A 13,165-nucleotide genomic window follows, 5' to 3' on the forward strand; every position below is an offset into this window, starting at 1 on the left:
CATAGCTGTATACATCAGTATCAGGTACGTACACAACAGCGCACAGAATACATACATAGCTGTATACGTCAGTATCATGTAGGTACACAGCAGCGCACAGAATACATACATAGCTGTATACATCAGTATCAGGTAGGTACACAGCAGCGCACAGAATACATACATAGCTGTATAAGTCAGTATCAGGTAGGTACACAGCAGTGCACAGAATACATACATAGCTGTATACGTCAGTATCAGGTAGGTACACAGCAGTGCACAGAATCCATACATAGCTGTATAAGTCAGTATCAGGTAGGTACACAGCAGTGCACAGAATACATACATAGCTGTATACGTCAGTATCAGGTAGGTACACAGCAGTGCACAGAATCCATACATAGCTGTATACGTCAGTATCATGTAGGTACACAGCAGTGCACAGAATACATACATAGCTGTATACGTCAGTATCAGGTAGGTACACAACAGTGCACAGAATACATACATAGCTGTATACGTCAGTATCATGTAGGTACACAGCAGTGCACAGAATACATACATAGCTGTACATGTCAGTATCAGGTAGGTACACAGCAGTGCACATAATAAATACATAGCTGTATACATCAGTATCAGGTAGGTACACAGCAGCGCACAGAATACATACATAGCTGTATACGTCAGTATCAGGTAGGTACACAGCAGCGCACAGAATCCATACATAGCTGTATAAGTCAGTATCAGGTAGGTACACAGCAGCGCACAGAATACATACATAGCTGTATACGTCAGTATCAGGTAGGTACACAACAGTGCACAGAATACATACATAGCTGTATACGTCAGTATCATGTAGGTACACAGCAGTGCACAGAATACATACATAGCTGTGCATGTCAGTATCAGGTAGGTACACAGCAGTGCACATAATAAATACATAGCTGTATACATCAGTATCAGGTAGGTACACAGCAGCGCACAGAATACATACATAGCTGTATACGTCAGTATCAGGTAGGTACACAGCAGCGCACAGAATACATACATAGCTGTATACATCAGTATCAGGTACGTACACAACAGCGCACAGAATACATACATAGCTGTATACGTCAGTATCATGTAGGTACACAGCAGTGCACAGAATACATACATAGCTGTATACGTCAGTATCAGGTAGGTATACAGCAGTGCACATAATAAATACATAGCTGTATACGTCAGTATCAGGTAGGTACACAGCAGCGCACATAATACATACATAGCTGTATACGTCAGTATCAGGTAGGTACACAGCAGCGCACAGAATACATACATAGCTGTATACGTCAGTATCAGGTAGGTACACCGCAGTGCACAGAATACATACATAGCTGTATACGTCAGTATCAGGTAGGTACACAGCAGTGCACATAATATATACATAGCTGTATACGTCAGTATCAGGTAGGTACACAGCAGTGCACAGAATAGATATGTAGCTGTATACGTCAGTATCAGGTAGGTACACAGCAGCGCACAGAATATTTATCTGTTGTTATCTCAAATCTCTTCTATATAAACTAAAGACAGAAATGTAATAACTTCATTATATCTTATTAGCGGTGTCATAGCCCCTGTATAGAGTAGCACAGTGACACGCTATGTGAGGTCTGTACCCCAGATCACACTATGTGACGGTGTGACACGCTATGTGAGGTCTGTACCCCAGATCACACTATGTGACGGTGTGACACGCTATGTGAGGTCTGTACCCCAGATCACACTATGTGACGGTGGGACACGGTATGTGAGGTCTGTTCTGTATCGTATTATGTCTGCTTGCACTATGATAAATTGGCCCCTATGTCACTCAGTAACATTACACTATGTGACAGTGTGACACACTATGTGAGGTCTATTCCCCAGATTACACTATGTGACGGTGTGACACACTATGTGAGGTCTGTTCCCCAGATTACACTGTGTGACACGCTATGTGAGGTCTGTACCCCAGATCACACTATGTGACGGTGTGACACGCTATGTGAGGTCTATTCCCCAGATCACACTATGTGACGGTGTGACACGCTATGTGAGGTCTGTTCTGTATCGTATTATGTCCGCTTGCACTATGATAAATTGGCCCCTATGTCACTCAGTAACATTACACTATGTGACAGTGTGACACACTATGTGAGGTCTGTTCCCCAGATTACACTGTAGCTCAGTAAAATCACACTAGGAAGTGAAAAATTAAAAAGTGCAAATATATTTCTATGTTATTACCAAAGCTTAGAAATTTGCATACATTTTTCATCTATTAATAAGAAAATAAATGTTTTTTATTACCTGTATCAAACTGTATTTTCTTCAGTAGATCGTTTCTCACTTATTTAAGTGCTCAGGACCAATGTCAGAATAACATTCTCATTTTAACTCAATGATTCTTACATTCAAAATATAACATTCCCGTTTCATTTAGGATCCATCATTGGTTTACCGACCGGAGTCTGAGGACCACCAATACAGGAACTACAAGGTGGGCTTGAAGTAATAAGGGAGGGGGGTGCTGTGAATGGAGAGAATATATAGTGCAGTTAGTGATACTGAGACACAAGGGGCAAGATTACAAGTGGAGCACGATTTAATGCTTCCACTTGAGCGCTAATTCCACTAGAAGTAAGCTATTTGTTCACGTCGGGTTGCGCTCATATTATAAGATGAAAGTAAAAAAGTTATCGCTCTCACGCTAACCCGACATGAAATATGAATATTTTACTTTCCAACATTCTTCACGTAACAGAATATGTTCTATTTATTAATAAATACATATTTCTGTACATCTGTAACACTATTCACAGCTCTCTGGTGTCTCTCCCCTGTATAACTCTCTTATGGTATGTGAATAGAGTCCCTGTAAATCTGTAACACTATTTCCTGCGCTCTGATGTTTCTCCTGTGTAACTCTCTTATAGTATGTGAATAGAGTCCTATACATCTGTAACACTATTCAATGCTTTCTTGTGTTTATTTCCTGTGTAACTCTCTTATGGTATGTGAACAGAGTCCTGTACATCTGTAACACTATTCGCTGCTTTCTGGTGTTTCTCTCCTGTGTAACTCTCTTATGGTATGTGAATAGAGTCCTGTACATCTGTAACACTATTCACTGCTCTCTGGTGTTCTCCTGTGTAACTCTCTTATGGTATGTGAATAGAGTCCTGTACATCTGTAACCCTATTCACTGCTCTCTGGTGGTTCTCTGTGTGTAACTCTCTTATGGTATGTGAATAGAGTCCTGTACATCTGTAACTCTATTCACTGCTCTCTTGTGTTTATTTCCTGTTTTACTCTCTTATGGTATGTGAATAGAGTCCTGTACATCTGTGACACTATTTCCTGCTCTCTGGTGTTTCTCCCCTGTGTAACTCTCTTACAGTATGTGAATAGAGCCCCTGTACATCTGTAACACTATTCACAGCTCTCTGGTGTCTCTCCCCTGTATAACTCTCTTATGGTATGTGAATAGAGTCCCTGTAAATCTGTAACACTATTTCCTGCGCTCTGATGTTTCTCCTGTGTAACTCTCTTATAGTATGTGAATAGAGTCCTATACATCTGTAACACTATTCAATGCTTTCTTGTGTTTATTTCCTGTGTAACTCTCTTATGGTATGTGAACAGAGTCCTGTACATCTGTAACACTATTCTCTGCTTTCTGGTGTTTCTCTCCTGTGTAACTCTCTTATGGTATGTGAATAGAGTCCTGTACATCTGTAACACTATTCACTGCTCTCTCGTATTTCTCCTGTGTAACTCTCTTATGGTATGTGAATAGAGTCCTGTACATCTGTAACCCTATTCACTGCTCTCTGGTGGTTCTCTGTGTGTAACTCTCTTATGGTATGTGAATAGAGTCCTGTACATCTGTAACTCTATTCACTGCTCTCTTGTGTTTATTTCCTGTTTTACTCTCTTATGGTATGTGAATAGAGTCCTGTACATCTGTGACACTATTTCCTGCTCTCTGGTGTTTCTCCCCTGTGTAACTCTCTTACGGTATGTGAATAGAGCCCCTGTACATCTGTAACACTATTCACTGCTCTCTGGTGTTTCTCCCTTTGTAACTCTCTTATGGTATGTGAATAGAGTCCTGTACATCTGTATCACTATCCACTGCATTCTGGTGTTAGTCCTCTGTGTAACTCTCTTATAGTATGTGAATATAGTCCTGTACAGCTGTAACACTATTCACTGCTCTCTGGTGTCTCTCTCCTGTGTAACTCTCTTATGGTATGTGAATAGAGTCCCTGTACATCTGTAACACTATTCATTGCTCTCTGGTGTTTCTCTCCTGTGTAACAAAGAATATATAAAAAAGGATATGTATATGTGCTCTAAACAGCTAAGGGGTTAATGACTATTGGATCAGACTAGTGTCTATATTTAATCCACCTGAATAGTTAGTAATATCAAAAATGAGCACAAATTCAGAAGTATATACAAAAAACTAGTATTTATTGCTATGCAAAATTCTGAATGCACTCCGCTGAATACTATTGCAAGCAACCTGAGAGGTATCTGTTATTACACTTCGCTTAACAACCACCTCCACCACTAACAACCTGAGTGAGTACACAAAAAAGCGGCTGTATGGAGGATTCACTGGAACTCAAACTTTCAGTATACGTCTTACTAGGTGACACAGAAATACTACACTTGAAGGCAATCCCATAAATAGGGGATAGTGCTTTATCGACATTCACTGCTAAACAAAGGGGATCCCTACTAATGCTTTAAGTTCAAATTCTGGACTCTAATTATTGGGACTTAGCTTGCTTAACTTTTATATGGCAAATTCGAGGGCCGCCTTGCTATAATAGCATGTATTTATGTTGCAAATTATTGATTCACTATTGCTGCTTTTTGGTAATTGTTCACATTTAGCATTAAATTGAAATTTAATTTATACAAAACCACTGTCTATAACCATTTTGTTGATTCAAATTGAACCTTTCAGTGTACTGGCAATTAAAGGGACACTGAACCCAAATTTTATTTCTTTTGTGATACAGATAGATCTGGAACAAAGGAGACCGAGGGCGATTCAGATAGAGCATGCAATTTAAACAACTTTCTAATTTACTCCTATTATCAATTTTTCTTCGTTCTCTTGCTTTCTTTATTTGAAAAAGAAGGCATCTAAGCTATTTTTTTAGTTCAGGACCACGGAAAGCACTTGTTTATTGGTAGGTGAATTTATCCACCAATCAGCAAGAACAACACAGTGTGTTCACCAAAAATGGTCCGGCATCTAATCTTACATTCTTGCATTTCAAATAAAGATACCAAGAGAATGAAAAAAAAATGATAATAGGAGTAAATTAGAAAGTTGCTTAAAATTGCATGCTCTATCTGAATCACCATAGAAAAAATTTGGGTTAAGTGTCCCTTTAAGGGTTAATGATTTAGTGCTGGAAAAGACTATCTGCTCCTAGTTTCCCCTTCTATAACCTTATTCTATCTATTTATTATACACTTCTTGCTACCATCTTTGATTATTTTATATACATAAGTTTTTTTAAATAATTTTAATTAGATGGTGTTTCTTGAGTGTAACTGTACTTTGTAATGTATTTTTGATGTGTTTTGTGAGACTTATTTGTTTTGGCGAAACAGTTAACAAGAGCCTGACACCTCTTAACTTCAATTGCATAAACACCCATGATAAACCCCTTTTTGCTCGTGCGTAACTGTTAAAGGGACAGTCTAGTCAAAATTAAACTTTCATGATTCAGATAGGGCATGAAAATTTAAACAACTTTCCAATTGACTTTTATCACTAAATTTGCTTTGTTCCCTTGGTGGTATTTTTCAAAAGCTAAACCTAGGTAGGCTCAAACTGATTTCTAAACCGTTGAAAACCGCCTCTTAGCTCAGAGCATTTTGAAAGTTTTTCACAGTTAGACAGTACTAGTTCATGTGTGTCATATAGATAACAATATGCTCACTCCTGTGTAGTTATTTAGGAGTCTGCACTGATTGGCTGTCAGAAGCACTGAGATAAGGGGGCAGTCTGCAGAGGCTTAAATACAAGTTAATCACAGAGGTAAAACATATATTAATATAACTGTGCTGGTTATGCAAAACTGGGGAATGGGTAATAAAGGGATTATCCATCTTTTTAAACAATAACAATTCTGGTGTAGACTGTCCCTTTAAAGCTCCACTCATAATCTAGCTGAAGACATTTTCTCAGGGTCTCATTTATGACAGATGGAGGATTTGGAAATGAGTCTTTATGAGGAAATGTTGGGTGGGTGATTTATTTTACACTTATGAAATCTGAGGGGAAAGGGACTGGTAAATTGTAAGAATGATACTGTGTTGGTGACTAAGATTTGTATTGAGACAGATGGGGTTACAGAACAGGCGCAGTAAGAAAGGCTAAGTCACTATGTTTTTTTCTTACTTCACACAAGGATGGACCTTTGGTGGACCGAGTAAAAGCCACGTACACCTTGATGCATACACACCAGACTGTGCAGTTTGTGACAGACAAGGTAAGGATGACCACCATACCCCTTACTATGCCAACAGAACCTCAAAAAAATGTACACACACTCCTGTACACTCACCCTAAACCCTACAAAACCATGTATGTACACCCCTGTACACATCATAAACCCTACAATACTAGGTATGTACACCCCTGTACACTCAACCTAAACCCTACAATACTAGGTATGTACACCCCTGTACACTTTCTATAAACCCTACAAAACAAGGTAAGTACATCCCTGTACACTCACCCTAAACCCTACAAAACAAGGTAAGTACACCCCTGTACACACCATAAACCCTACAAAACCAGGTAAGTACACCCCTGTACACTTTCTATAAACCCTACAAAACAAGGTAAGTACACCCCTGTACACTCACCCTAAACCCTACAATACTAGGTATGTACACCCCTGTACACTCACCCTAAACCCTACAAAACCATGTATGTACACCCCTGTACACTTACCATAAACCCTACAAAACTAGGTAAGTACACCCCTGTACACTCACCCTAAACCCTACAAAACCATGTATGTACACCCCTGTACACTTTCTATAAACCCTACAAAACAAGGTAAGTACACCCGAGGGGGCGTGTCTAAGCTGCAGCCATGGCCAGACGTGTTTTTTGGTAGCTCTGCTGTTAACCCTCAATATCTGGATAATCTACAACCTATACCTTGCAATATTATCTTTTTTATTATCAAAGAAGGACTAGCGATCAAGTGATGACTCTTTTATTTACTTTCCCTCAAACGGAGATCCTAGATGACTCAGATGGCAGGCTGCGGCCTATATAAAACTTTTCTATTATCTTCCCCCCACCGGTTCCTTGCTTTCCGGGTAGAGAGCTTATACTTTGAACTCTAACACACCCAGGGGCACCTTTGAGAAGCCGGGAGGAGTAACTGTAGCGACTTAATAACAGCCAGCCAGAACGACTGCTCTACTTCACCATGGAGGAAGATATTCAAGCCCTCTTACATCTACTCGCTCTTAAAATGGACAGCCACCTCGCCTCTCTACGAATGGATCTGAGATTAGAGAGACCCAGCGCAGAGCAAGAAAACGTAAACAGAAATACGGGTAAGACCCTACCCGCTACGATGGAACATGTAGAAGGAGTTGTCCATAGAGACTCCCTTCCCTGTGGGGATAGAGCTGATAGTTTGAAGGAGCCCACTGGGACTACTGTGAAGATCCTGACTCAGCCTAAACATGAAGCCGGTACCCGCCCAACCAGAGAAGACTTACCCGATACTGCCGAGTGGATACCGGATCCCCTGGAGACACGGTCATTGAGGAGTAAGTCGCAACTGGGCCAGTTCCTGCAACGCTCTAGAGCACGCTATCTTTTGACTGTCCTGATGGAGTCTCCGGGTGAATCCTCTTCGTTCCCCTGTCTACCTCAGATCTTTGGGCATTTGAAGATGGAGCCTATTTTGCATACACGCTCCTACACCTACCTCTACATACGGACTGGCATCGGATGAACGGTACTTCCCCATAGCGGGTCCCTGATCCTCTAGCCCGGATACCACAAGGTCGACCCTTACCTGTCCCCCTCATATTGGCGTGACAAGACTGTAAAGCCACTCATGACAACGTAACAGTTTGAAATATGGGTCTGGACAGTAGGTTGCCTATAGTTATACTGTTAGCTTTATTACATTCCCTATATCTACAACCCCAAGTTAGAAAGCTAAGGAACAATGTAACAGTTATTTACTCTCCTCTTAATGCCTTTATTTGAGTCACTTGCGGGGCTGCAGAGCGGGTAACCACTGTTTTATATTGTAAGATGTTAGGTCTCTAGTTTCCTTAGTGCAGTTTATATGGAGGCTTATTCATGAAACGCCATTACCTCACGCATATACTTAAAATATAGTGTAGGTGTTTAGCCCACAAAAAAAACAACAAAAAAAAAAACCTTACCGGAAGATCAAACATTTAGCATAGATTCTATACCAGAAGCTAGATACCTAGGTAAATCTGCACGGTAATGTGTTGCATTCAGATAATCCCTGCATAGACTTATAGCAGAATCTTGTATTGATCTAAAATGTCACATTACTTGTTGTTTTTTATATAACTCTCACTCCAGCACTCCTTATGCTTATTTTCCTAGGTGTTTTTCCCTTAACGAGGATTTATAGACACTTTTATTATGTTTACTTTATATGTTACCATAACAGGTTTGTTGGTTGACTTGCACACTTAATGTTATATTTTTCCTACAGGTATTGCATAGAGTACCCATTGCATAACACCCTATCCCAAGGTCCTACTCATTCAACCTAAATATAGCCTCTGATTATCTTGGGAAATTATCCTCATCTAGTACCTCAAATTTTTAGTCTATGGTATTTGTTACTCATTTGACCTTTGTTTTAGTTCCCATAAATCTATCTTTAATGTGCTGTACCTATTCCTCTCTATAGTCATATCAGGTCAATTCCTTACCCATACTTAGGCTCCACCCCTCGGTTACTACATACCAAGTTAAGCTAGCTCTACATTATCATAGGAACCCCCTCTCAGCTATATTTTTTACTCTTAAGAATATGTTTTAGAAACATAGCCCACTATAAGGTATTTACAAGTTTTAGAACAACTCTGTATCCTCATTGAGGAATTTTTGCTCTACTCAGCAGCTTGCTACGTTGTATTCCCTCCCTCTTACGCCCTGTATGGCTTAACCTAGATATTTTGTTAGATATTTTGTACCGAGCAAGATTCACCCCTGTCGTCAAATTCCCGCCTCTACATACTCTTCCTTGGCCCCCACGACCCCACATAGCCAACCTTACTGGACTAGGTCCCCTGTTGACAATCTCCAGTTGTTACATCTACCCTCAATTACTTTCCCTAAGAAAACCAGTTCATATTATTAAACTATCCCCCTTTCCCTTTTCCTACCCTATTTCGAGCGGCTCTTGCCCGCTGCATCCCCTCCCCCCATAAAACTATAAAGCTAATTCCTCCCTAGCCTTAATTTAATCTGAACAGATACTCTAATTTATTTTCTACACAGCTCAGAGAGGATCACTTTTGTTTTCGTTATCTTATTGTCTTTATTATAAAACTGAAGTCTCACTATGGATTGCCCAAATGTATAATAATGCTTGAAACATTTGTATATATAATGTCCATCTATCTAATAATACTGTATATGTATTTTCTGTAACTGTGTTGGGACACTCTTTTTATATTGTATTTGAGTATGACTTCAATAAAAATTGTTAAAAAAAAAAAAAAAAAAAGGTAAGTACACCCCTGTACACTCACCCTAAACCCTACAATACTAGGTAAGTACACCCCTGTACACTCACCCTAAACCCTACAATACTAGGTATGTACACCCCTGTACACTCACCCTAAACCCTACAAAACCAGGTATGTACACCCATGTACACTCACCCTAAACCCTACAAAACCAGGTACGTACACCCCTGTACACTCACCATAAACCCTACAAAACCAGGTACGTACACCCCTGTACACTTACCATAAACCCTACAAAACTAGATAAGTACACCCCTGTACACTCACTCTAAACCCTACAAAACCATGTATGTACACCCCTGTACACACCATAAACCCTACAATACTAGGTATGTACACCCCTGTACACTCACCCTAAACCCTACAATACTAGGTATGTACACCCCTGTACACTTTCCATAAACCCTACAAAACAAGGTAAGTACACCCCTGTACACTCACCCTAAACCCTACAAAACAAGGTAAGTACACCGCTGTACACAACATAAACCCTACAAAACCAGGTAAGTACACCCATGTACACTTTCTATAAACCCTACAAAATAAGGTAAGTACACCCCTGTACACTCACCCTAAACCCTACAATACTAGGTATGTATACCCTTGTACACTCACCCTAAACCCTACAAAACCATGTATGTACACCCCTGTACACTTACCATAAACCCTACAAAACTAGGTAAGTACACCCCTGTACACTCACCCTAAACCCTACAAAACCATGTATGTACATCCCTGTACACACCATAAACCGTACAAAACCAGGTACGTACACCCCTGTACACTTACCATAAACCCTACAAAACTATGTAAGTACACCCCTGTACACTCACCCTAAACCCTACAAAACAAGGTAAGTACACCCCTGTACACATCATAAACCCTACAAAACCAGGTAAGTACACCCCTGTACACTTTCTATAAACCCTACAAAACAAGGTAAGTACACCCCTGTACACTCACCCTAAACCCTACAATACTAGGTATGTACACCCCTGTACACTCACCCTAAACCCTACAAAACCAGGTACGTACACCCCTGTACACTCACCATAAACCCTACAAAACCAGGTACGTACACCCCTGTACACTTACCATAAACCCTACAAAACTAGGTAAGTATACCCCTGTACACTCACCCTAAACCCTACAATACTAGGTATGTACACCCCTGTACACTCACCCTAAACCCTACAAAACCAGGTACGTACAAACCTGTACACTCACCATAAACCCTACAAAACTAGGTAAGTACACCCCTGTACACTCACCCTAAACCCTACAAAACAAGGTAAGTACACCCCTGTAGACACCATAAACCCTACAAAACTAGGTAAGTACACCCCTGTACACTCACCCTAAACCCTACAATACTAGGTATGTACACCCCTGTACACTCACCCTAAACCCTACAAAACCATGTATGTACACCCCCTGTACACTCACCATAAACCCTACAAAACTAGGTATGTACACCCCTGTACACTTACCATAAACCCTACAAAACTAGGTAAGTACACCCCTGTACACTCACCATAAACCCTACAATACTAGGTATGTACACCCCTGTACACTCACCATAAACCCTACAATACTAGGTATGTACACCCCTGTACACTCACCCTAAACCCTACAAAACCATGTATGTACACCCCCTGTACACTCACCCTAAACCCTACAAAACTAGGTATGTACACCCCCTGTATACTCACCATAAACCCTATAAAACTAGGTATGTACATCCCTGTACACACCATAAACCCTACAAAACTAGGTATGTACACCCCTGTACACTTTCTATAAACCCTACAATACTTGGTAAGTACACCCCTGTACACTCACCATAAACCCTACAAAACTAGGTACGTACACCCCTGTACACTCACCATAAACCCTACAATACTAGGTATGTACACTCCTGTACACTCACCATAAACCCTACAATACTAGGTAAGTACACCCCTGTACACTCACCCTAAACCCTACAAAACCATGTATGTACACCCCTGTACACTCTCCCTAAACCCTACAAAACCATGTATGTACACCCCTGTACACTCACCCTAAACCCTACAAAATCATGTATGTACACCCCTGTACACACCATAAACCCTACAAAACCAGGTACGTACACCCCTGTACACTTACCATAAAGCCTACAAAACTAGGTATGTACACCCCCTGTACACTCACCATAAACCCTACAAAACTAGGTATGTACACCCCCTGTATACTCACCATAAACCCTACAAAACTAGGTATGTACACCCCTGTACACACCATAAACCCTACAAAACCAGGTAAGTACACCCCTGTACACTTTCTATAAACCCTACAAAACAAGGTAAGTACACCCCTGTACACTCATCCTAAACCCTACAATACTAGGTATGTACACCCCTGTACACTCACCCTAAACCCTACAAAACCAGGTACGTACACCCCTGTACACTCACCATAAACCCTACAAAACCAGGTACGTACACCCCTGTACACTTACCATAAACCCTACAAAACTAGGTAAGTACACCCCTGTACACTCACCCTAAACCCTACAATACTAGGTATGTACACCCCTGTACACTCACCCTAAACCCTACAAAACCAGGTACGTACACCCCTGTACACTCACCATAAACCCTACAAAACTAGGTAAGTACACCCCTGTACACTCACCCTAAACCCTACAAAACAAGGTAAGTACACCCCTGTACACACCATAAACCCTACAAAACTAGGTAAGTACACCCCTGTACACTCACCCTAAACCCTACAATACTAGGTATGTATACCCCTGTACACTCACCCTAAACCCTACAAAACCAGGTACGTACACCCCTGTACACTTACCATAAACCCTACAAAACTAGGTAAGTACACCCCTGTACACTCACCCTACAAAACAAGGTAAGTACACCGCTGTACACACCATAAACCCTACAAAACCAGGTACGTACACCCCTGTACACTCACCATAAACCCTACAATACTAGGTATGTACACCCCTGTACACTCACCATAAACCCTACAATACTAGGTATGTACACCCCTGTACACTCACCCTAAACCCTACAAAACCATGTATGTACACCCCCTGTACACTCACCCTAAACCCTACAAAACTAGGTATGTACACCCCTGTATACTCACCATAAACCCTACAAAACTAGGTATGTACATCCCTGTACACACCATAAACCCTACAAAACTAGGTATGTACACCCCTGTACACTTTCTATAAACCCTACAATACTTGGTAAGTACACCCCTGTACACACCATAAACCCTACAAAACTAGGTACGTACACCCCTGTACACTCACCATAAACCCTACAATACTAGGTAAGTACAC

General features: G+C 40.8%; 1 protein-coding gene across 2 annotated transcripts in view; it reads left to right on the forward strand.

The window, feature by feature from the left end:
• MIOX (myo-inositol oxygenase) overlaps nt 1-13,165 on the forward strand; it is a 180,517-nt gene that overhangs the window by 27,187 nt on the left and 140,165 nt on the right. Inside the window, exons 2-3 of one of the 2 annotated variants that reach the window (XM_053716307.1) lie at nt 2,447-2,503; nt 6,447-6,527. In XM_053716307.1, the coding sequence (XP_053572282.1) occupies nt 2,447-2,503; nt 6,447-6,527 (138 nt within the window). The remainder of the gene's footprint in view (nt 1-2,446; nt 2,504-6,446; nt 6,528-13,165) is intronic. The other variant, XM_053716308.1, reaches the window with a different exon arrangement.

This window comes from Bombina bombina, chromosome 6 (assembly GCF_027579735.1).
Source record: "Bombina bombina isolate aBomBom1 chromosome 6, aBomBom1.pri, whole genome shotgun sequence".
NCBI classification, from domain to species: Eukaryota; Metazoa; Chordata; class Amphibia; order Anura; family Bombinatoridae; genus Bombina; species Bombina bombina.